At 43.3% G+C, this 26,284-nt stretch overlaps 1 protein-coding gene and 1 long non-coding RNA gene across 12 annotated transcripts in view; one reads left to right on the top strand and one right to left on the bottom strand.

Moving 5' to 3' along the window:
- CPEB2 (cytoplasmic polyadenylation element binding protein 2) overlaps positions 1-13,204 on the bottom strand; it is a 58,669-nt gene extending 45,465 nt beyond the window's left edge. For 2 of the 9 annotated variants that reach the window (XM_053922104.1, XM_053922102.1), the window contains exons 1-4: positions 11,559-13,204; positions 8,623-8,904; positions 7,766-7,855; positions 1,240-1,330 (exon numbers count right to left, since the gene is read on the bottom strand). In XM_053922104.1, coding sequence (XP_053778079.1) covers positions 1,240-1,330; positions 7,766-7,855; positions 8,623-8,904; positions 11,559-13,193 — 2,098 coding nt within the window. In that variant the 5' untranslated portion in view covers positions 13,194-13,204. Of the gene's footprint in view, positions 1-1,239; positions 1,331-7,765; positions 7,856-8,613; positions 8,905-11,063; positions 11,195-11,558 lie in introns of those variants that run through there. The other 7 variants (XM_053922103.1, XM_053922101.1, XM_053922108.1 and 4 more) reach the window with 4 other exon arrangements.
- Positions 13,205-13,653: 449 nt separating this feature from the next.
- Positions 13,654-25,928, top strand: LOC123477991 (uncharacterized). Of its 3 annotated transcripts, none has more exons than XR_006653082.2 (5): positions 13,654-14,208; positions 17,020-17,142; positions 19,778-19,943; positions 20,284-20,353; positions 22,050-25,928. It is a non-coding gene; the product is annotated as an uncharacterized lncRNA (long non-coding RNA). The 3 variants fall into 3 exon arrangements; XR_006653081.2 differs by lacking the exon at positions 13,654-14,208 and having other exon boundaries at positions 15,937-17,142; positions 22,050-22,235; positions 22,339-25,928; XR_006653080.2 differs by lacking the exon at positions 13,654-14,208 and having other exon boundaries at positions 15,937-17,142.
- Positions 25,929-26,284: the final 356 nt, after the last annotated feature.

The following is a 26,284-nucleotide window of genomic DNA, read 5'->3' on the forward strand; positions in this document are numbered from 1 at the left end:
ACTATACAAATATTTTTAAACATAGCCTAGATTCTGGTTAGAAGCAAAAATTATCCACACAAAACAAAGTACGATAACTATTTCATTAGTTTACGAGAATTACCATTGCCACATGTTGTCAATAATCACTAATGACTCCTTGAGCCTCTCAAGCTCCTTACAAATAATTAGAAAAACCAGAAACTCCTTTATAAGCAAAATCCAGACACAACACAAAAATGTTTACATATCTGATCAGTACTGCCAAGTCAGCCCCGAGCCACCCACTTGCTGCCAACACTGAAGTTTTAGCGTTTTTAGGTTAAAGTTTGTAAGGGCATTCTTACTTGGCTCGAAAGAATTAAAAACGTAGAAAGCTTACAAAGTAACTCATGGTTTTGATTCAACGAGCCAAACAAACCAACCAGTTCAGCTGCTGCTGAATTTGTGACTCACAGAAACTGCATGAGGTAATAAGTGCTTATTGTTATTTCATGTTTCTAAGTTTTGGGACACTTTATTATGCCGCAAATAGGTAACTAATATTTCTCATCACTCAATCTCAGTATGCTAGATTTTCACCATTAATGTAAAAGGCAGTGAGATATATTTTAAAAGAAATCTCAACTAATTATTAAACACAAATGGAAAAAAGAATGTTAATAAAATTTCTTCAGCTACAGTTAGTTTATAATAAAGCTGATACTGTAAGATCAGTGGGGCTGATTCTTTTTCCTAATTTGCCCCAACTTTCTGAAGAGCTGTTTTCTACCTCAGAGAAGTTACTATAAATATCACCTTACAAAACTCTTCTGATATGAAGCGGAAGAAAAAATAAGAAAGGAAGTTAACGTAGGACAATTCTAGGTTGGAATCACTGCAAACTGTGAATGAAAGTACTCTTCAGAAATTTAAAAAATTATGTATTTGGTAGAATTTCAGAAAAGTGACTATACTACACACTTTTACATCCATTCTTTGTCCTCGGGTAAACTGCAGAGTATCTCTGAAAGGCGACTCTTTCTTAAAAAACAAGCCCAGAGAGATGGGTTTACATTTCTCTCTGTATAAATCAGCATACATCGAAATAGGCTACAAAGGAAAAAGTATGATGTTCCACCAAGACAAAGGTTGTCATTAACAGTTATAATAGAATTTGACAGGTGGCATAGGTGCTACTCAAGCTCTGAGTTTCTTTCATATAAAAATGGCAAGATAAGCAGACAAATTGGTGGATAAGTATTTTTAAAAGTCACCTACCCTTAAGAGGATCATGCTCTGCTCTCATAATATCGATAAGGGAATTTTCCAAAGAGTGCATATTCAAACTGTCATACATTCTACTTCGATCCTAAAAGAGAAGAAAAGAAAAAGACTCAAAATAATCTATACAATTTTTGTTCAAAAAGTAATGATAAATACACTACCTTAATCTTCTTGCACAAAATAAACATCTGATTAATATTACTAGTAAGTTTGCATCCCAAGACAATACCAATAACTAAGGATCTTATAAACTAAAATGTCTTTCATAGTGAAGAATAGATTTAATAAATTTATTTCCAAAATCACATATCAAAAGCAATCTTATTTCATTGACAGTATTAATGCAATACAGTAAAATAATTTTTATTGCTATTATTCTCAGCTTATAAAGATTTCTTAAATGTGATACATGCAGAAAGCATTTTTAGTTGTTACTTAACTTCTAAACTTTTCCCATAGATCTAGGAAGACTGGCACTTGAAGAGAATGTTTGTGGGGAAAGGACTTAATTCAATTGCACCATACCTTAAACATCTATCAAACACTGTATGTTATTTGACTTAGTCAGAATTTCACAATAATGAATGCATAAACATATTATACAGTAAAAAATCAAAAGCATGAAATACCAATATCAAAACAAAGGCTAACACCTAGAATATTTATATTCAAGTCTTGCTCTCTAAAGTCCTCACTTATTGGTCTCTGCATTTCTAACCTTCCTCCCATCCATCCCCTTTGCAAAACAAGTAGGTGGGGGAGAAAAAGCAACCTCATTTGATGAAGCTTCCTACTTCATCAAGTCTCAAAACAAAATCTTTTGTGTGATTAGAATCCTTGTTTGCTGAATGTTAAATCTCTCAACATGCCTAGTAGATTCTTTAACGTTCATGAATTTCATACAGTATTCTGTTCAACATGCAATCAATGCATTTGAACAAATGCATATGGGGACAGCAAGCTCTGGCCCCTGCCTTCCAAATCACCAGGAAATCACCAGGGAGAGTTTTAGTAGAATATGTCAGCACTAACCCCCACCCATGTAAGTGTGTGTGTGTGTGTATGCTTGTGCAAGTGCATGAATATGTGGGCGAGGCAGGCCATTTTTAAATCTTGAAAAATGATTAACATGGAAAAAAAAATCATAAAAGTGGGAAAAAAAAGCCTCCACGGAAATCAGAATCTGGCACTTCTTAACCAGGGTCCGTGAGTTTCAAGAAGGGTCATGCAGTCTCTGAGATTACATACAACATTTTGTGTGTGCACGGACACATCGTTTCTTTTCTGAAGAAAGGGTTAAGGGTTCATCAGGTTTCCAAAGGGGTCTACAATCCAGAGAAGATTCAGAACCAGTCTTTTAGAAAGCTGAAGAAAAACATAAGCTTTCCTGAGAATATGTTGATTTATTTACTCTACTTTCATGTTTAAATTGGGGTTGTGAGTTTTTTAAAGCTAAGGGACGGAATTAGTATTGTAGATTAAACAAGTTGCTGTCAAGAAATTTAACTGTGAAAAGTAACACTGAATGATGTAAACAATATGACACTAGAGGCTCTTATTCCAACTTTATCACTGATTAGCTCTAGCTAACTCCTTATTTTAACTTGGACTCCACAGGTAAAACACACCCATTAGCAACACAAGTTCACTAGAACAGTGACCTTGATTGGTGAGGGAGGCCCAGAGAATCACTGAGCAAAAACAGAGGTTCTCAAACGTGAGCGTGCTTCAGAATCATCTGGAAGGCTTGCTAAACACACAGATCGCTGGGACCCATCTACAGAGTCTGATTCAATAGGCTGTATCTGTGACCACTACACAATCAGCTCCGACAACTGTTGTATTACAAAAATGTTGTATATACAATATTATTGTTTTAGCTTTAGCTGAAAGAGTGAGAGGCCTACTTGTAAGATCCCTTATTTTCCTTCTCAGACAAGTCTTTTCATCATGACACAAAGTCCTACTTTAGCAAATAGGAAAGCTATTTAAAAATTATTTGCTTAGTTTTACTTTGTTACTCATCAGCTGCATCCCACATGATTTTTAAAGCACAAAACACAAAATAGCCTTGAGCAGGAAAGACCTCATCACCTCCCAAAATTGCTGTTTGAATTTAATGAGACCTATAGTTACATGTTTAAAAATACAGATAACTTCATTAAATAAAATGTGGGGAATCAAGATGACGACTTCTAAAAAAATTTTCAAACAGAAACTAACGTGATTATAAAACACTCGTGCACCCTTTTGAAATACAATTATTAGACAAATTTGTGTTCACACAAACTGACATTGGTTTAAAAACTAAACTGGAATCCTGAAACCATTTTAATGTAACCACATACACACCAATACTGATTAGCATAAATGGAAAATCATAGCAATCTAACTTACATTTAAATGACTATTTGAAAATGGCCAAGGTATTTCACATAAGAATCTCTATGAAGAAGTTTACTCCAATCTATTTTAATATAAAAACTATCTGGTAAAGAATCAACTAAATGGGCTTTGAGAAACAGAAATTACAGAATCCTACAACAATGAACAGGCAAAAATTAGAATGCATTAGTGGAAAAACTGTATCTTATATTCTAATATTTTATTGTGTTTTTGTAAACAGAGACATTTGCCACAAAGACTTACAGAAGTGTCGGAAGTCCTGGAAAAATTGAAAAACACCAAAAACACAAAGTATTCCTAATCTTAAAAAGGATGGCCTAAGAAAAGATTATACGCACTGAAAAATAACTAAGGAAGTCAATGATATTACAATTAGTACACAAGAAATTCCAATTTAATTAAAAGGGAACTTTTTTGTGGGATGTCCTATTTTTGCTTTGATATATTCAAAACTCTGTTCTATTTCAAAAGAGGAAGTGTCAAGTAGAACCTTTCCCTCTAGACAGAGTATTCTCCCAAAGAAACAGAAGACAGATTACAGAAAAACCCTACATCCTCTCTCATTTAAAGATAACCAGGTGCTTGAGCATGTATTCCTCTGCCTAAGTAGAAAGATCAGCTTTTATCATATTTTTGTGTTTAGTTCTCCAGTTTTAAAATAAAAAAGCCAAGTTATGTTAATATTTTCCTCAGTCTGAACACTGGTTATCCACTCCTGATCACACACTGCTGCTGGGCTACTCGGCCTTCCTACACAACCGGCGCTCAGTCTCCTCCTCTCTCAAATTCTCTAGTTGTTCCACAGCAGACACCCCCTCTTTACCCCACTGGACTTTCACCTTTTCAATGGTAAAGAATAGTATTTCCCCTCATGTATATCAAGGGCAATTAACACACTACCACATACATAATAAACATTCATTTCTTAAACTTCCTTTATTACACTGATCTCAACAAAGTGCTGTAACAGTGATTCTGATTTTTTTTTTTAATTTTAAAAGGCCCAAATGGGCAAAGGTATTCTAGTGCCCACAAGAGTTAAAGAAAATGGACAGACAAGTAGAAAATATTGGTGTAAGAATATATCAAGTCCAATTAAAGAACTGAACACAAGATATGAAATATAAAAAGAAATTAAATTTTATTCTATTTTTAAAAGTACTTTATTTATTTTAGAGAGAGGGGAAGGGAGGGGAGAGAAATATTGATTGGTTGCTCCTTGAATGCCCCCAACCAGGGGCCTGGCTCCCAATTCAAGTATGTGCCCTGACAGGGAATCAAACTGGTGACCTTTTGGTTTTTGAGATGATGCCCAACCAACAGAGTCACAACAGTCAGGGTGGGAAATTCAGTTTTAAGGTAATTTAGAACTCACATTTTTGAATATGATTTCTTGCAAGGGTAACTAGCTAATAGAGTTTTAAAGTAATTCTTAGCCTTAAAGATGTTAAGAAAAATGTCCTATATTCACTTTAAAGTTAGAAGTGTGCATAAAATTTGTATTTGTTTTTTAAAAGTTTTAAGTTTGAACTTTTTCCATAAAGAAGGGACTATTTTAAGTAAGAACATGCCAGCCCCCCAAATTTTACATACATCTGAAATAAGCCCAACCTATAAAACTCTTTCTTTCCCATTTACTGAATTCAATTATACGTAAGGCCTAAAGTATACAATAAGCATTAAGATTTCAGTTCCAGAATTTAGTACTTTTAGACCTAATCAATTTGAGACTAAATGAAATGAAAACTTAACTGTTTTAAAATAATGTGTTTGTTAACTAAAATTTATTAATTATAAAATATTGTATATGATACAAAACAATTAGAGATAAAAATAATCTCTCCGGATATTCATGCGCTTAGGTATTTTCTATAATTTTAACTTTGTCAAATAGTGAGGAACTACCCAACGGGTTAAGATACCAGTTGCAATTTGTAGTTGCTGCTGTATTTTTAAGAACTTCAGCTTCAAATACCTCAACCTTTTATGGAGAAACACAGAACAAATTTTGTGTAAGACCCTTCGGGTGCTCGAAGGAGACAACAACAATGTTTACAACACCAGCTGAGAGGTCATACACCCCCACTGCTTGGGAGAGAGATCCATCTCTTCCCCCCAGTAAACCAAGGCCCTCGGATTCTAAAAATAAGGGGTAGGGGCGGGTAGTGGGGGGCAGGGAGCAGAAAGGAGAGAGGAAAAGAAACCGCCAGCCAAAAGAGATCAGACAAAGTGTAAGAGCTAAACAGGTCCTTACAGGACCTAGTTCAAGACCCTCCTTGTACAATGAAACTATGAACCAAACAGATGAAGGCTCATAAACTGTGTGATACAATGTCATAAAAATTATGAGAGGAAGTGGAAGATGATTCAGCTTTCAAACAACCTTTCCTTCTAGTTTAGTTCAGGCACCATCTTATTTTTTTCATCACTGTCTTCAACTTATCACATCACACCTCTTGCTCAAGAGTCCATGGTCAACAAAACAAACAAGCAAGCAAAATATAACCAGAGACATTGAAATAAAGAACAAACTAACAGTATCCAGAGGAAAGGGGGGAGGGGGATAAGGGGAGGGCAGGAAGGGTCCTCAGGAACGTGTGTAAAGGACACATGGACAAAGCTAAAGGGGTCTGGGTAAGGGTGGGAGGTGGGGATGGGGGGTGGGGGTGATGCAGGTAACTGTACTTGAACAACAATTTTTTAAAAATTAAGAGTCCACAGGGAATGCCAATATCTTAGCAATTTACAAGAGAAAAAAAAAAGAAAACTTTAATCAACAAGATGAATTTACCGAAGTCCCTAGATTATAAAACAGGTAAAGCAGAGTAGCCTTGATCGAAGTCTAAGTGGGAAGCTTAGAGGCCCTCACCCTGGGCAACCCCAGAGGCAACCGGCGGAGCCCAATTTGCTAACCATCCTTTTCTTATCACCTCCACTCTCTAGCATTTCACCAACCGACACCATCTCAATAACCTAAATTTCTCAACATATGGCTCCCCCAACCCATGGACCCCTTATATGGGCAGCTAATTTGTCTGTTTGCTTCTGTGGAGAGCTCTCTCTCTTATGTGTTTGTCTTTTCTCTAGAAATACGTCCCTTGCTGCCTTCAAAATAATTATAATTCTTCTCTTCCAACATGCCATTTCCTAGGCGTTTATATAGTCAATCTGAATGACATAAAAAATGCTACCGTAAAAATGACACTAATATGGCTTAACAGAACCAGGGCGAAAATAGATGGATAGCTAACTTCCATTAACAAGACAACAAATTACAAATTACATGAGATAACTACGTGTTTCTAAGTGGAGATCCTGACAGGACTACTTTGGTAAATAGGTAGGACTTACCTATTTACAAGAGCGAATAGTTGATTATTGAAGTTACTGCTAACCCTGCAGATTAGAATACTATTTACAAAGGTATTATTAATCTATTTATACAATTTTTGTAAAATCATCTCATGATGATAAATTAACTGAAGAAGAACCTTAGCTAAGAATAACATAGCTCCATTTAGTGGACCCACCCCCATATGGGTTTTCCCTAGGAAAATGACTATTTGGAAGAAAACAGTATATAACAGCAGTAACAAAATTTAGAAAAAAATACTGTATCATAAAGTTTTTCATCCAATTGAAACAGCTAAAGTAAGACAGGGCTTTTTAAGAAACATATCTCAAGACCAATGTAGCAGATTTCATTAAAAAATTTACTAAAAAATTCCATAAAACATCGATGAAATGTAAACTTGGAGGTTAAGTAAACGTATGATTTTGTATCTAATTGCAAATAATTCTGAAAGGAGACAGAAATCTGTTCTATTTGACTGATGTTTAAGCCAGGTGCTCTTGGGTATATGATTCCTTTTCCCCAAAACAAATTTATTATGCTTTGGAAATATAAGATGATTATAAATTACTTTTAAATATAAAAATGAAACATTTTATATTAAATAATTTATGTCAATTGACCCTATAAAAATAAATTACTTTCATGCTTTCTGATATATGCTGAAATAGGTATGACCAGAAAGTAAATAAGAAATCCTCCTCATAATTAAATACTAAACTCCTAGCCAAAATCCTGAAAAATACACACTGTGCAGCCTACCTGGTCTATTCTGGATGTTCCGGCTGCAGTGCACCAACTATCTTGGAGTGAATCTGAGCCCCAAGCTGGCAACTGCAAACTAGATCTCACCTTCAATAGCATAGAAGTTTTCATCAGAAATAAGCAGTTCTCTTCCCCAAACCCATCCACAAACAAACAATTTTTTAAAAAAGGAAGAAAACAAAGAACAAAGTTCTTTCTATTTTTATTGTCTTCTAAAGGTTTTAGAGAGGGAAAAAAAAAAGTCTCATTTTAAATAGCCATAAGGGAGTTTCATTAACCTGCCATATCAACAAAATACTAAAAGGCCTGAAAAAATGTCAATCATCATAACTGTTAGGCCACATCTGGGAAAAAAGTCTTTGAACCAGAGAAGACAAATTTTAATTTGACGTAAAAAGCCCTAATATTATTTTGCCATAATCACAGCTGTTATGTACTAAGTATATTCTAACACACATACAGCTGATCAGATCATAGTCAAATCTCTGCATGATTATCAACAGTTTAGCTGTATTATAGGAGGCGCTCATTTTGGTGCCCCATTGAAGATTAATAAATTAAGGCATTCTTAAGGAGTTGCCAATTAAAAGCTTAATATGTATTTAATACATATGGCAGGTTTTTCTACATTTTATGAAACTTATTTTCTATAGTGTGCTTAAAGAATTTTTAGTGTTAATTTTCTTCATATGGGTATTTTATCTTTTGATAATAAAATCATATATCCTTAAAAACTAAAACTTCCCTTTTTCAATCTGCTCATTTTACTATACTATTATTACCACCACCACCACCCAATTTCCAATTTTGAAAGGTTAACATTAGAAATAAGGCCATTTACATACCATTCTTACCTGTAAGGGTAAGAGTGTATTACTATTGTTGTCGGTTCTGAACACATTATCTTCAATCCAAGATTTTGGCGTCAGCGATGGAGTAGAGCGAGTGAATTTCGGTGGTGCTATGACATTACCAGAAAACGGTTTTTTCAGCGGCGATATCTGATTCATAGTTCCTGGAATTCCCATGTTTCCAGTTCTACGATGATCTCGGCCATGCATCGCTCCCCAGGACATGCTTCCAGTGCCCCAGCCACTGCTTTGATGGTTGCTCCAAGGAGATTGTTTCAGAAGAGGCTGGGAAAAACATATTGAAATTATAGACATTTAAAGAGTTTATGATCGAAATTCAAATTTTAGACCTGAGCTAAGAATTTCTATAATCTTTAAATGCTGAAATATAGAATATACAAAAATACATCCTTAACTAGTTTAAAAACTAATAGGCTGCAGAGCTTGCTATATTAAAACATTCATTTAACATGAGGTGAGTTTTCCTCCTCTTGTTTATGTTATTATGAATCAAGAAGGTATTTCAGCAGTTACTAAAATATGAGATGCAGTTACATCTTTTCCCTACAGAGAGAACCATACACACGATAAACATGAAGGAAAAAACTCATTTAAATTGAAATTAACTTTGAAGGTCCTTGAAGATATACCCTACATTATGATCTTAAAGCAACCACAGTCTGGTTGGCACACAACTGAAAATATTGTCTTTTTTAAAAACAAAACATACCAACCATATCGGTGAAATATTTAGATTTTAGGTTTCCAAAACAAGTTGTATCAGTGTGAATAAGAAGATCTGGTATTACTCTGTTGTACAAATTTAAAAAGGCCTTTTGGGAGCAGGGACAATCTAGGAAATTACGTCCTTTTCGACACCGTTTACTGAACTCTTAAGCTCTTTTATCCCAGTTTTAGTGTAGTTTCTTGTCCGGTTTTTGTTTCTTCCACTTAATCACCCATGAACTGTTAAGCAATTATCTAATGTTACCCATAGGTGGATCCACTGAGATATGTAAAGATAAATAACTATATGCTTTGATTATTTTAGCAAAGATCTTGATAATGACTCCATTAACTTCATTCATTTTCAAAAGTAAATAATATCCAAACCAGAACCTGTGGCAAAAAAAAGTTATGTCATCAAAGAATGGAAAAGCCACCAAAGCCGCCTGTAGTTGTAGGATTTTAAAATGCTTTAATTGCTAGCACTTCTACTATCAATAAACTTATACTTGAATAATTCTGTGCTAACACGTAGCCCAAACAAGTATGGACCCTGCAGTTACTATAATAAATACAGTACCCTTAAAATAAACCTGCTTCTTGCAAGACAAAAAAATAAATAAGTAAATAAACCCCAGAACACCCTGATAAATAGTACCTACTTAAAAATTTGAAATACAAAAACAATCATGACTGTGTATCGCGGGTTCGGCCTCCACGCAGGTCCAGAGCACAGCTCGGCGGAGGCCGAGGAGAAACCGCCCGCGGGAGCGCCCCGGCTGCTCAGGCCGCCGTGCGCCCGGTTCCCCGAGACCCAAGCTCCGGTGACAGCGGTGCGACCTCGCGCTCCCTGCCCGACCCGTCTTGCGACGAACAGCAGCTCCTCGCTAACTGGGGGTCGTGGCGTACGGTCCCCTACTGGTCTACACCACGTCTTCGGGATCTGAACACCCCCTAGCATTTCAGCGGCCAGTGTCCAGCGGAAAAGCGAGGACCCTGCCACACACGCGAGAGTCGCTCCCGATGAGCGAGCGGAGTGTCACTTCAAAATCCCCCGTTTTCGACCCCGGTAGGCCACGCTCTCCTTCCTCAGGGAGAAACCAGTGGCTCCCCCAAGGCTGTTACCTGTTACTCTGATTGAGAGAAACTGTTAACTGTCACTTTGCTTAGCTCACTTATCCGCCCTCTAAAACGCTGGAAGAGTCAGCCGGTCGCGGGGCCAGTTACGGGAGAGAGCGCCGTCTCGTCTCACCCTCCAGGTCGGACACGGCCTCGCACCGACGGGTGGCCGCCCTGCGCGCCGCCGGGGTCCGGCAGAGCTGAGCTCGCCTGGAGCGCCCACCTGCCCACCCGCCGGTCGCCGGTGGCGCAGCCGCTGCCCCGGGGGCCCCCCCGGGCTCCCCCCGCCCGCTCCCCCCGCGTCGCCGGTCCCGCGGGGGACGAAGGCCCCCCGGAACGTGTCCTCAGCCCCCCGCCCCCGAGCTGCGCGCTACGCACCCACCCCAGACTCCCCCTGAGTCTGCTCTCGGCCCCGACCGAGTGCGACCCCAAAGTGAGCAAAGCCCAGCGGCGGACACCGCCCGGGCGCGTCTCGTGGAGACCCGGGCGGCCGAGCTGCCCGCCGCTCTCTCCGGCGTCTGACAGCCCGGAGGGCGCGGCCCCGCCGGCCCGCTCCCGGCCGGCCACCGCCTGCCCGGCCGATTAGGAATGAAACCCACTCGAGACAAAACGCCTTTCTGCGGGTCCCCTCGCTGGACGATTCGCGCCCGGGATGGTACCCGGGAACCATCTCCCTCCTTCCCAAGTTCTCTTCCCACGGCTGCTCCTCCGAAGCCGCCGCCAGAGCCCGCCCGCCCCGCGCGACTCTCCCCCGGACAGCGGCTCCCGGACGCGAGGGTCGGCGGGGCGGAAATCGCGGGTGTGGCCCGCTGTGACGGACGCGAGCGATCACGCGCCCGCCCGCCGCCAGCCCCACCGGCGCTCAGGGCGTTCGAGGGGGCGCGGGCCGCGGCTTCGAGCACGAATCCGCCTCCGGACCCGCCAGCCCGCCCCGCCGGGGACCGGCGTCCCGAGTCCTGGCACCCTCTCCGCCTCCCCAGTCCCCGTGTCACTCGGGCGAGTGGCCCTCGTCGCTTCTCCCCCGGGCCCCCGGGGCCGAGCCAGGTCTCCGCACCCCCGCACGCGCCCTCCCGGCCCCGCGCAGCCCGCCGCACCTGGTGGTGGTTGTAGGAGTTCCTCTGCTGCAGGAACGCGGCGGCCGCCTGGTGCTGCTGCTGGAGCTGCGGGCTGACGGGCGACCTCCGGCTCGGCGGCTGCGGCGGCGCCGCGGGCGGGGCGGGCTGCTGCTGAGGTAAACTCATGGCGGGCGGCGGCGGGGGCCCGGCGGGCGCCGAGAAGGGGCCGCCGAACCCGCCGCCGCCACCGCCGCCGCCGCCGCCGCCGGCCGGCACGCTGAGCCCCGCGCAGCCGTGCGGGGACACGGGCGAGAAGCTCGGGAAAAAGGCCGGGTTCATGGACGACGGCAGCCCGGGGTAGAAGCCGTTCTCCGAGTCGGGGCTGGGCGGCGGCATGGCGCTGAGCGATCCTCCGCCGCTGCCACCGGGGGTGGCGGCCGACGAGCCCGGCTGCGGCGGCTGCTGCTGCGGCGGCTGCTGGGGAGGCGGCTGCTGCTGCTGCTGGGGCGGCGGCGGCGGCGGGGGCTGGGGCTGGGGCGGCGGCGACGCGGTCTGCACGGACCAGGGGGTGCCGAAGCCGGGCAGCGGCGGCGGCGACGCGGAGCCGCCTCCCCCGCCGCCTCCGGGGGGTCCCCCGCCCCCGCCGCCGCCGCCGGGGTGCGGCAGGTCCGGGCTCTGCAGGCTGCTAAAAGCGCCCGCGCCGAGCGCCCCGCCGGGCAGGAGGTTGCTGGGGCTGTTGAGCAGAGGGTGGTTGGGCGACTCCATGGAGTCCGGCGCGGGGTTCACCGGCGGCGTCGAGGGGGCCAAGCCCGCATCGGGGGACTCGGCAGCGCTGCCCTCGCCCGCGGCCGGGATCTGGCGAGGGCTGCCCGCGCCTCCGTGGCGGCGCCGCGGGGCTGCGGGCGGCGAAGGCTGGAGCTGCGGGAGCGGGGGCAGGTCGGCCGGGCGCTGCCGCGGGGCGAGGTCCTGCGGCGGCGGGAGGCGCTTCGGGTGCGGGAGGCTGAACTGCTGCCCCTGCTGCTGGCACGGGGCGAGCGGCGCCGGCTGGAGCGGCGGGCCGGGCGGCGGCGGCGGCGTGCTGAACCGGCTCGGGCTGTGGAGCGGCGGCGGCTGCGAGTCCGGAGGGTGGGGAAGGCGGGGAGGGCTGAACTCTTTCCTCTTCTGGCTGCTCAGCTGCTGCTGCTGCCGCTTACTGAAGTCCTGCGGGGAGGAGGTGCGGCAGCCACAGCAGGAGGAGGCGGAGGCGGAGGAGGGGTGGTGCAGACTCGGTTTGAAGTCCTGGGAGGGGAGGAGGTGGGTCACACCCGCGTTCGTGCCGCCGCCGGGGCGGTGGTTGGGGAGTTTCTCCGCGGCCACCGGCCGCTGTGTCAGCCCCGGCAGCAGCTCATCCTGCATGGTCTGCTGATGCGCCAGGAGCGGGGAGGAAGAGGAAGCGGCGGCGACCCAGCGGCCCTCGCCGCCGCAGCGGTGGGGGACAGGGGAGGGGGAGGCGGCCTCGGAGAACCCGGTGACAGGCAACGGCGGCGGCGCCGTGAGCGGGCCGAAGGGCGTGGCGGAGGGTAGCGGGGCGGCGGCCGCGGCGTAGGGGCGGTACGACCCGCTGCCGAATAGGGACCCGGGGCTGCTGCTTAGGAGCGGGGCTGTCTGCAGCACCCCAAATCCTAAGTCCCTCATTTATCAGGCCGGCGGCAACGGGAGGAGACGCGCCCCGTCCGCTGCCCCCCTAAGAAGCCGCCAGATCTCGGGTGGCGCGGCCCTGATGGAAGAAAGGGAAGTCAGTGAGAAAGGGACACAGTGACTTGAGGTTGGGGCACCAACTTCAGCCCGCCACCCCTCGAAGCGGCCACCGCCGCCTCCCGAGACCCGCTCGGGCGCCGCCGCTACCGCCGCCCTCGCGGCTTAAGAATCCCGGAACGTGCGTCAGCGCCACCTCACAATCGCACCGCCCCCCGCGGTGCGTCCCGGCACGCGCTGGCGCGAGGCCGCCGCGCCCCCGCTGCCCCGCCCCCGCCCCGCCCCTCATTAATATGCAGGCTCGGCTGCGTGTGCTGTCCTCCCAGGGAGCGAGGGGACAGCGGGAGTGGGCGGCGTGTGGTCTTACGCCCCTTCCGAACCCAGGGAAAGGGAACGGCCGGTTGGGGTGGCGGGCGGCGGAGGGGATTCTGAGGGCTGGACGTGCGCGCGAATGGGGGCGGGCAGGCACCAGCGGCACCTACAATTCCGGGGCAACGGCCCCTCCTGCTCCTGGTTGAACGCGCCCCCTGCCGCTCCTGCCGGGGTGCGCTCGTGGCCGCGCCTCCCTCGTGTCACCTACTCCCCACCCTTGGTCATGTGAGGCCTGGTCACACCGACAGGGCCTTCCCAAGGACAGGACCTTCCCCAGATAGGGCAGGCCCACGGGGGAAACTGAGGCAGGAAGTGTGACCGGGAGCGGTCCCCAGTCCCGGCGATGTTGTCTGGCTCTGCTGACTCAGCACCGGAGTCTTACGGCCATCTCGCTCGTGCGGGCCCTGCCTGCCCTGCAGAGTGCCGGGCGGTTCGCCTCCACCCCTGGCCCCATCGCGGCTCCAGCTTGGAGGCCTGCTGGTTGCCCTAGAAAGCGCCTTCTCAGGCTGGTTTCCGTTTTTAGCCTCTCGAAGCGAGCGCGTGCGGTCACCAACCTTCCTGCAGCCACAGGAAAGTGTTTTCTGTGAGTCAACGTGAAGCCTCCGCTGCACAGCAAACATTTTCACTCCTGGACCCTAACACGGTTCCCTGTGGCGTTTACACACATATATGCATATAATGAGCTCCCATGGCAACCCTGGGCCAGCTCCAAGTCTTCCTATTTCATAAAAGCGCTTAATGCGCTGTCATCAGGACTGCTGTGTGGGGGACTCCTCCCCACCGTGTTCGGGCGGCCACCTCCACCCCTTATCCCTAGGGAGACTGGCACATTTCTGCAGCTTTATGAATTCGAGGGAGAAAGATTTCTCACATCAGGGGGAAAAGGAGGTTCTGACTCAGCAACAGACTTGTTGAGGCTTGCAAAATGGAAGTGGGCAGCGAGCTTTCCATGGCCGGGCTCTTGTTGGAAGCAATAGAAGATCTAATATTGTATATTTCCTTTCTTAAATAAAAACTTGACGTGCAGAAAAACAATTATATGAGGGTCTAATAGAGAATAGCAAAGTGATTCATACAATATAAAAGATAACGGATATTTTTTGTTTCTGTTTTGCAATTTTAATGTTTTCTGGGCACTTATCTAAGTGAAAGTGCTGAATGAATCCTAGAATATAGAGTACTCCCAAAGAGATAGAAAATGGATTCACACTCTCCTTGATTTTGCTTGAAACTGGGCTAAGATAAAATAGTGTCATAAATTAGCATACACTCACTGATGTAGGCAGGGTGTACATTTTTGTGAGTCCTCATTCTCTTAGTTAAATTTCATTTCCACTTTTGTTACTCCAGTGCTTCAAATTTAAATAAATCAGAATAAATACAGTAGAAAGAGAACAACATTGCAAGGGGAAAATATGTTTTATGTATAATGTGCATACCTGATAGTGCCTTTTACAATAAGAAAAAAGTACTTAAAATTCATAGATGACTCAGAAATTGGTCAGGTGCATAGAAAATTAACTCTAGTTAATAATCTCAAAACCATTTTTAACAATCAGGCAAAATATAGAACTGGAAGTACTTTTATTATTCTAAATTATATTGCCAAGAAAATAAACTGAGCTCATTAGAATTAAAACCATAAATGGCCATTTTCACAGCACTTATTGACACATTCTTAACTATTATTCATTAATGTATTTTAGAGGAAAAAACTTTCAGCAACCAAGGCATGTAAAATCTTAAAACTGAACAAGTTTTTTTTTCTAAGTAAGGTTATATTTGATTGGAGTCAGCTGCAAATCCAACAATAAATCTTGAAAGAGGAAATGTAGGCATAAACCTTCACTCAATCACCCATTAAAATTGCAGAGAGCATACATTTAAAAGCTAACTGGTGCCACTCTGGGTTAAAGTTTGACGAAAAAGATTTCGTGGTGTTCTGATACTGGCTTTGTTTTAGAGGAGTTAGAGCTCTTCCACACTGAAGGAAGCCATCAAGTTTGCTATTACATAATATGGTCAAACTTCACCCCAAGCACACTAAATCCCAGAGTCCAAATGCCAGACCCTCCACTCACTGCTTTCTATTTCATAAAAAACATAACTCTCACTTCGCAGAGAGTGTTAACAAAGGCCTTATTTTTTAATAAGAGGAAAATTACATTCTGAAATCTAGAACTCTTGATCTGATGAGCATCCCACTGCTCACAATATTCAGACAAAATCTTTCCTATAGTGGGAGTAGGAAAGATTTTATAGCAGGGAGTAGGTGGGAGGCTGGGAGTAGGAGGGAGTAGGGAGGGAGGGGTTGTGGTCCTGTAATCCACCCAATGTCAAGGTCTTATGAGTCTACATTATAATCTTTATTATATGAAAATGTTAACTAGATGACCGTTAACTTGGTCCCTGACTTTGACAGTCCCTTGTTCATTTCTTCCCTCTGTCCTGGGCCAGTGTTTTGGTTTTTTTGCTTAATCCTCACTTGGGGGATATGCTTATTGATTTTAGAGAGAGGGGGAAGGAGGGAGACAGAGAGGGAGAGAAACAATCGATGTGAGAGAGAAACATTAATTGGATGCTTCTGGTATGTACCCCAACCAGGGACCGAAACCACAACCTAGGCGTGTACCCTGACCAGGAATCAAACCCGCAACCTTGCGTTTTGCGGGATGGTGCCTCACCATCTGGGCGGCAGTGGCCAGGGCAATGGGCCAGTGTTTTTGAAAATATTTTTGCTATAACCCAGGGAAGACACAAACCCACTCATGCACGTACACAAACATGCAGTTGGAATAAAACTTTTATTAAGCAATCTTACTTTTAATACATGCAGTAAAGTCTATTTTTAAATTCTGTTTACTTTTATAAATTACTGAATTGATCTCAAATCACTAAGTTGCTTTTGAGATCCATGATTAGGTCACAAGCTGACATTTAAGGACCACGTACTAAGGACTGTGTACTACCTGGAGAGGTTGAGGGCTTTACTAGAGATGTTTGTATCTTTTACTTCATCTTAAAGCCTTCTCTCCTGTCCTCATTCCCAGCTGCAGTTACAGGACAGCTTCCACAGCTTCTCACTGCCCCCTTTTCCAGTCACTCTGTCCCTATATACCTCATCTTCCCTCCTGCTATGTGAAGGGCCTATCCATGCCCCACACTCCCATCTAAGGTCTAAGGCCTGCTCTTCCATTGGTGCTCCAGATCCTCCCCCCACCTGCTTATGACATGTCTTCACAGACATCCCAATGTCTCATGACACCCCAAGTTTCACATGTCCCAAATTGAACACCCCTGCCGCAATCCCCCATTTCAATAAATGGTACCTCATTGTGGTAGTTGCCCAGGTCAAATACCTTGGGGTCATCCTTGACTTCTCTTTTTCTTATAGCATATGCAAGCCATCCTTACATGCTGCTTGGCCTACCTTTAAATTACATCCAGTGTCCAAGCACTTCTCGCCACAAGCAACCTGGTCCAGGCCACCCAGGATGGGCTGACTCATTGAAAAAGGGTAAGATCTAGAGTCTTCTGATAATAAACCATAACCCTCAAACATGATAAAATGTCTTCCAGGTAGTGTCACTCTGTGTAGTGCGTGGGAGGTTTGACGGTAGGCTCCAGCAGGTCCACCAAAGACAGAAGGTAACTCCAGTAACTCCTTCCGTGACGCTCATTGGGCACTTGTGTAGACTGACTTAACTGTTCCATTGCTGCTTGCCTGTTTTCTTTAGTGCGAGGCAATTTGACTAGATTATAAGTCTCTGAAGGCAGTGGCTATGTCTGATATATTCCTTTAGTTTCCTAGTTCTTCTTAATTCATTTTTGTATCTAGAAACTATGTATCGAGTGCCTACTGTATACCAGACACTGTGCGAGGGGCTAGGTATTCTGTGCATAATCAGAGAGACTGGAAGTAATTGTTCGCTGTCGATTGTAGTTATGATAAATCCCAGCCCCAATTGTCTAGACAGAATCATAAATAGTGAGATTCCAGGCTGAAACTGACCTACTGAATTGGAGTCCTACATGCTCCAACAAAGCATTGCTGGGCTGGTCATGGGTGGAGCTCCAAGATGACTAGGGAATATGGAGGGAAGGCAAATTCAGCAGGAAGGCAGAAGAAATTACACACTGAATCACTGTAATTCTAGCTTGAAATGAGATTTCCATTTATTATCTCCTTTCCTTGTTATAATATGCTTTGTGAGTAGAGAAAGAAAACAATATTCCGATTTATCATTAGTAAACCAAGGCCTAGAAACAAAGTAATTTACCTACACAGTGTGTATAGCCTGGGCTTAATATCCCTAACTCCCCATTTGTCACTCTCCGGCTCCATAAGTTGTCCCTCAGGCCATCGCTAGAGATGTGCAACACGTCTGAGCCAAAGAGAGCCACAGTGACAGGACCTGAAAACAATGGTTGCTACTTCTACCAAAGGGTAAGGGACAGAAAGGATAATCCTCGAAGCCTTCCCAGTGATACCTGACTAATGAATAACGATTGGCAGTAGTGATCTCAGAGTGATACCATCTTATTTTCAAAATACATATCCCATAAAAATTCAGAAAAACTCAAATGTGCTTACTCACTTTTCTCCCGTTTGAAGAATGGGGCCTGGTGGTATAGATTGGATATACTGCATTCAATTCTTTTATTTTGCAGTCTAGGAAGCTAACTCCTTCAACTGATAAGTTAGTCTATGCAGACAAAAGTGAAGATGCATTCTGACTAAATACTAAATATTTAGGTTTTATGTAGGTAAAGAGTATTGCATCTATCAAAATTGTCTTAATGTTTTCAGAATCATAGAAAGATAAATTTTAAATATTTATTTTGGAGACTGTGAATGTTCAGGAAAAAATATCAGGAAGCTTCTGATCATATTTTTAGCAAGTGTAAAATATGATGATATTTCACACTTAAAAGCATTCTGAGGAAAGGAGGGTATTGGTTTTAGTCCAGGTTACTGCATCATCCTCCCTGCTATCAATTTACTAAGTCTCTACTTTGGGCATGATGCTTTAAATAGGTCTATGGGAATTTATGTCCTCTTGACATCCAAAATTCATTTATCAGTGCAAGTCCTTGCATTATGTTTGCAGAACTGAATGGGGAATGAACACAATCCTTAATAAAATGTTCTATTATGGCTGAATGGGGAGTGAGTGTTGGGTAGGGAAGGTGAGACTGGAGGCACTGACATGCTTAGGGAGCTCCTGCAATAGTCAAGATGCATGCAGCAACGTGTATAGATGCTGAGAAGTGGAACATAGTGTTTCTCGGACAGAATTGTCATGGGTTGCTCAATGATTAGGTTGAGGGGTTAGTCGAAGGAGGTACAGGCTCTGGAGTGGGGGAAGGGAGGAAGCTACGTGGAGACACCCTCCATTGAGGGCAGAGTTCTGGGTTAGGAGTTTGAGCTCTGTTGGTGCACAGCTGATAGCTGAAGCCATCCGTGAAAGTAAATGCGATTACAGGGAAATTTATCTAAGGAGAGCAGGCACACAGTAAGGGCAGGAGGACAGAGCAGGGGATCAGGAATGAAGCCATGCATTCCCACATTTTATCTCTATAATAACACATGTTCACCTGAGTGTCCACCCTCCACAAGTCTGGGAGACCCCCAAAGGTGGGTACTGGATCATATCCTTCTGCATCCTCCCAGCTCACACACAGTCAAGGGGTAGCCATTTAAAAGAAAAAAGCCTCGCTGGATCATCTCCTAACTTTTATGGAATGTTTTCCAGGTTCTAGTCATTTTCCTAAGTGCCATACAGCTGCCCTTTCATTTTATATTCTGCAAATGAGGAAATAGAAGCATGAACTTGTTCAAGGTCACCACTGGTGAATGGGAGCCTGGATTTAAACTCAGTCTACGCCACAGACCAATGGCACCTCGCCGCCACGCTACGGGATGGGCAGAGTCAGACTGACGTCTGTTTGGCAACTTACAGTCTAGAATTGCCTTCATAGACAGTTCTGATGTCCTCAGAGTGATTCTGTGAGAGGGAGGGAGGCAGCAATATTATTATTGAATAAATGAAAGCTAAAGTTAAGTGAATTCATGAGGAAACACAGCTGGTATGTGGCAAAACCAAGTAAAATTACCATCTCCTGAGTTACGACCCTGTGTTCTGTTTCAGTCCTACTCCCTGTGAGTCCAATTGCCTGCTCTATTACTCAAGAAGATAGACGGCCGCAGCAGGTGGCTGGGGAAGGAGGAATCTGGAGATGGAGGCCATGGAAAAAGCAAGACAACTTTTTGGCTAGCAGGACATATTCCTTGAAGGACTTAGGAACTCTGTTCCGGTAAGACTTTAAGACGTCTGTGGGTTGAATTTCCTTGTGAATGCTAACACAGGCTCTTTTATTAATAATCATGAATGCTCAAAATTTAAGCACAACTCGTGTAAAAACGATTGGTTATTAATGAAAGATAACCTAATGACTTGTTATTTATTCATCGTTGCTGGGGACATAACCTGGGACCTGCCTTTAGACTTAATGTTGGGGATTCATCTTTAGAACTCCCTGTAGTTCACTGACTAAGGAGGGTAAGACTGGCCCTCTTGATAGGAAATTGGGAAAGAGAACCATGGATACCAGTTTCTATTGGCACTTGTTTAACCTAATCCCCTATCACACATAGATTCTTTTTCAGGGCTAGTTTCCTTCGTTGGGAGAGACTCACTAAAGACTTCAAAGGAACTTAAAATGAGGTGGGTAATGAGCTTTATAATTGTATTCAGCTTATTCCAGTTTAGAAAATGAAAGTGTCCTGGTGCATCTGACAGATACCACCTTCTTCGGATTTTAATGAGCCACAGGCCAGGCTGTCCTGCCATTTCTCTGCCATTATACAAGTTTGGTCATCTTGTCGAGTGTCACCGTTGCTGAATAGACTCCGAAGCAACAAATACCACAGGATTCGTAGATGAGAAATCTCGTTTTGTATTTAATTTAAGTGTAGACTTGTTTATTTATACAGAAGGTGAATGTATATCCTCAATACGGCCAATACATATAATCCCTTCACTTCTAAAATAAGCAATGTTATGCTAATTAAAACAGAGGCACCTACCTTCTTCCTGTTTAAGGAAAGATGGAATGAAGGAAGGGAATTCAGTAGTTCTTGTCTATAATATTAACTAGCAGATAATATTAATAATTTATAATATCAAATATTAACCTGGATTTAGTACTCTTTTCATGTAAGGAGCTATTCCAAACATTTACTCTACTTGACAACTCCATGATGAGTACTATTACTGTCCTCATATCACAGGTGAGCAAACCAAGGACAGAATTAAGCAGCTTGCTAACACCGCAGAGCCAATAGCAGAGTCGGAATCCTGGAGCTCCTACACTTAGTCTATTGAGCTCCAATTGCTGTGAGTCTTAGGGCTTTGTCTCTGCTAACCTGGAAAGACCTTCAAGAAGTGGTAGAACTTTAGAGAATCTTTCAAAGATGAGAATAAATTGAGAAAAATGGAAAGCTAGAGAAATTGCAGTGTTTGTAAATGAACTCTGTGGTGTAGGTTGGAGGGCTCCTTCTTCTGCCGCCCCAGACCACTGCGTCTCACTGAACTCTGGACAGTGGCGCTCCGTGCAGCAGAGGCAAAACGGTGTCTTAGGTCCAGAGAAGCTGACGGCTTTGTGCCAGGATGGTTTTCCTGTTGATCTTACTAAAACCCGGGGCCATAGATGCCCACTGAGGTGTTCGTGCCTACTGGTGGCTCCTCTCCTCTCGGTCCAGTGCCATACAAATGGATGCCATTTCTTTCTTCCTTCCCTTCCTTCTTTACATTTTCTGAGTCAGTGAAATTAAACTACCCAGGCTCTGTACCAGGTGCTAATCCTTAAATAAGTACATATGTAAATAAATAAGACGAGCATTCTGGCCTTTAAGAAGAATCAAACATAGTTTTTAAAAAGGCCATCTGTTCACAGGATAAACAGAGGGGATCATTACTTAAACCTGGGGCATTGAGAAAAGCTTCATAGGAGAGGTTAGTGCTGGATCTGAGTCTTAAAAGATGTGATGGCTGCAGATGGGACAGTCAGAGAAAATGAGAAGAGCATTCCAGGAAGAGGTACTGGCTTGAGCCGCCAAAGCTTGGGGGAGAGAACAGTAGGACAGGTGGGAGGAAGAGGAGGGAAGGTTGTCCAGACGAGGGGGTACAGGGGAGAAGGGTGTGAGTGAAGCCATTAGAACAAAGCTAGAGAAGCTCACCAGGGCCAGACCAGGTGAAACAAAGAGAGGACACATCCCTGAAAATCTACCCCCAGGACCTAAACCCAGTATAGCACCTGTAGATGGTGATCAAGTTTTAAAACTCTCATATAATAGTTGATCTTCAGGGCTTCAGGGATACTGGACACTCGAATTAACATGTTTCATGGTATCTTACACAGGTCCTGGCAAGATTAACACACCATCTTCCTCCACGCGAGAGAGTTTGGACTGAGGACCAGTGTGATCTTTGATAGAAGGTCTAAAGAATGTTTTTCTTTTTTAACAATCACCTCAACTTTTGTCCCGTGCCTATTTTTCAGTACTAATTTAATGCAAAAGTATGCTGCTGGAATTCAATATTAACAGTTAGTATTATTTCATTCTGAATATTCCCACATTAATATTTTTAAACAAACGTAGTGCTGTGTACCAGGCGTTGTTCTAAGCATTTTACAAATATTGAATCAGGCAGCACGCTGACAGCACCGAGAGAGAGAGGCGCCGTCACTACCCCACTGCACAAAGGAGGAAACAGCAGCGGCTGAGTGACTTGACTGAACTTACGAAGGTCTAAGTGGTGGAGCTGGGAATCGAGTGCGGGCTTCTCGTTTGAGATGCTAGACCATTTCTCTGTTCCTATTGTCATTTATCTACTCTGCCAATTTACTTTTTATCCCTCCAACTAAATTGCTAGGCAGAGTTTGAAAATCTTTTGACTACTTGTTTAATCGGTATCGCACTATATCATACAGATGTAACTCAATACAAATACTTCATTCCTGCATTTCATACACAACAATTTATTATAGCTTGGTAGTTCTCAACCCTTGCTACACATTAGAATCACCTAGGGAGCTTTTTAAAAAATTGTTGTTATGCTGAGTCCTGCCTACAGATATTCTGATTTAATTGGTTTAGATGAAGCCTCGACATCAGTATTTTAAAAACTCCCCAGGTGATTATAACATTCATCCAGGATTGAGAACCTCTGCTATTGATAGATCATGTATCGATTACCTAACGCACTATGTTACATATTTTACACCCATTACTGTCATTTCTTATGACAGACTGGTTAAATAGGTGTTATAAGTATCTATGTTCTACAGATGAGGAAATTGAGGAACTGAGAGGCTATATAATTTGCCCAAAATTGCACAGCTAGTAAATAACAGAAACAGGATGTGTGAGGTGAAACCACATTTTCTTAACCATAACCACTGTGCCTCCCACAGCATAAAAATTAGTTAGTCTACTGTGTCATAAAGGGATCAGCATTCTAAAATGTATTTATTTTATATGTGGGTGCTAAAGCTCTGTAAGTCTGAATAATTTAACTACCTAGACATTCAGTTTTTTAAAAATACTTTTGAAACTAAATTATGCACAGGTATATACTTTTTCTGTTATATACACGTATTTTTATGTTATATGCCATGTATTTATGTTAGCAGACTTTTATCTTTATTCTTTTGTATTTCCACATATGAATACATAAATGTTCTAAACGAGTCTCCAAATCATGACTAGCTTATTAAGACTACTAGATGCATTTCTATTGAGAAGCAAATGACGGAAGTGAAATTTGTCTTTAGTAGAAAAGATTGGGGTTACATTGTGCAAAGAATGTCCTGACCATAAGCAGCATCGTATAGCTAATATTTTTAAGCACATGTTTGCTACATGCCAAGTGAAGTGTCTACTACTTCCCATGCATTATTTCCAATAAATACATTTGATACATTAATTCATCTCACCCATCGCTATATTAAAAACGCCCACACTTACATAGCTAGCTCAGGACTCCCTTCTGACATATGCATTTGTCCAACTGCCAACCTGTTGGCTCCCCTCAAATGTTTTATAGCTATCTCAAACATAACATGTCCAAAATGAAACTTCAGTGTTTTTTCCATTTTTTAAAATTCACCCAGTCTTCCCTATTTCAGTTAATGGCTCCACCATCTGTCCTGTTGCTTCAGGCCAGAAATCTAGGACTTGTCCTTGATTCTTTTTGCTCTCCTTTGAGACGGTCTTGTTGGATTCATCTGCGAAGTGTATCTCAAATCCATCCACTACTCAGTACTGCCGTTGCCACCACGATAGTCCCATTCATCAAATTGTCTTGATAGGAACATTACCATAGCCTCCTAACTGGTCTTCTTGCTTCTTCTGCTCTCTTATAATCCATTTACTATCCTGCACCCTGCAGCAAGTGTTGCGTTCAGCTTCATCATTCACTTGCTTAAAATCTTCCAACGGCTTCCTTGCCTTGGCCTATAAGGTCCTGCATGGTCTATTGTTGACCCAGCCCACTCTCCCCATCACTCACTATGCACAATGACACCGGTCTTTCAGTTCTTCACCCTCTCTGAGGCTCTCCTGTAGCCAAGCACACCCTCGTCCCGGCTGCATGGCTGGCTTCACATCTTTCAAGTCCCATCTCAAACGTGTTTTCCTCATAGAGATCTTCATGGACCGTCCACTCACTCCAAAGTACCTCCTTTCTCAGACCAGCCTTCATTTCCTTAATAGCATTGTCTCAAATTTATAAGATTTAATTTATTCATTTATTTTATTGTTTATTTCATCCTCAAACATCCTTGTTTTGACTCATTCTCAGCTGGTTCCTTAGCATATAGCACAGCTTGGGCTCACAAAAGAATACATTTTGGTTCTGTTAAATGCATATAAATGTCATGAACCTTTGGTATGTAATAAAAACATACTGATCTCTTCCTGAGATTTTAGAAGAAAATGTTAAAACTAGTGGTTCCCAACCTGTATTTCATGCAGTGATAAATTAAGAAGAAAAAGCAAGAGCAAAAACTGTGATGTCAGGATTTTACCATTATGTTGAGTGTCTAATACAAACAACAACAAAAAAGCCACACAGTCTATGTCCCACGGTCATCCTACCAAACAGAACAGTGGAGGGCTAAAGGCACTGCAGGGCAAAGGCACTGTAAAGGCATAGAAATGGGAGTAGTACGGTGGCTCTGAGTAAAATCAGTAAGATTGTTGGAAGAGAGTGGCCTGTAAAGAATTTGAAAAATTTGATAGGTTTAGATGGTGGTTGAAAGTTTTCTGTACTACACAGAAGCATGTGGACTTCATCCTATAGGGAATGCACAACTCTATAGGAAAATGACATGGTTCAATTTACATTTAAAAATGATCATTTTGTGGCCAATGTAGAGAATGGCTTGGAGGCAAATGAGACACAAATCAGGGAATCCAGTTAGAAGGTTGTTATAATAACTTATGAGCAAGATGTTGGCTCAGGCTTGAAGTAAGGTGATGACACTGAGGATGATGGGAAAGGAGCAGGTCCTTGCTATTAGCTATTCCCGCTTTCAGTTTTGGCTTGTATCATCTAACTGTGGGCTTTAGAATGAATTTTCATATTATTTATCTGTTGACCTTATAGCTACCTTTTTGGATGAATATATATATTTTTAAAACCACTAAAGTATAGAGCCTTCATTGTGAGGATTAAAATAATAAATGGATGTGAAAGCATTTTGCAACATACTACACAAATGGAAACTATTTTTATTACCAGTAAGTCAATTTAGTTTGCAAAGAGAAAAATCACTTTCCCACATGTAAGCTCCCATAAGTAAACTCCCCAGGCAGAATGAATCACTCTTATTACTATAGCACTTTTTCGTACTTCTATCATAACACCTCCATTAATTATAAATTGTTTATGTGTTGGCTTTTCTTTGTAGCATATAAATCCTTTAGAGGCAGAGAGAGAGCCTTATGAATCTTTGCAACCTGGTTTGTGGTAGACAGTAAGTGCTCAGTAAATGTTAATTGCATGCATGAATGAATGATTAGTTTGCAGGAAAGGATGAAGGCAGGTAGCAGGGAGCTGATAGGGACTTCAAAGTGAAAATAAATAATAGGGTAAACATGTTAAAGTGAAAAGATTCAGAGTGATTGATGAGCATATATTTTATTTTAGTCTAGAAGATATACATAGATTTACTATACTGTCAAAATATTGCATCAAATTGATCTTAGTAAAGTTAAATATTTTGTAACACTGATATCTAAAAAAAATCCTTTTGTAGTTTTGTATTAATGTATCCATTCATTTAGCAGATTGGTTTCCAATGGCTGATAAGTGAAGAGCATTGTACTATAGGTTTTAAATATACACGCCCCTTCCTTCATGAAGTTTGCTGTCCAATGGGGTCTAGAGAATGAAGGAGGGGCAGTCTGTTCCATGCCAAACAATGTCCTAGGAATTTTAGATATTTTACAGTAATAATAAGCATTTGCTGTCTTCCATATTCATAACAACCCTGTAAGTAAGCATTATTATTCCCATTTTGCAAACAAGAGATTTTTATTAATTTAACTGAGCTCACAGAGCTAGGAAGGGACCGGGGCTAGTAGACTG

Source organism: Desmodus rotundus, chromosome 4 (genome assembly GCF_022682495.2).
Source record: "Desmodus rotundus isolate HL8 chromosome 4, HLdesRot8A.1, whole genome shotgun sequence".
Taxonomy (NCBI): Eukaryota; Metazoa; Chordata; class Mammalia; order Chiroptera; family Phyllostomidae; genus Desmodus; species Desmodus rotundus.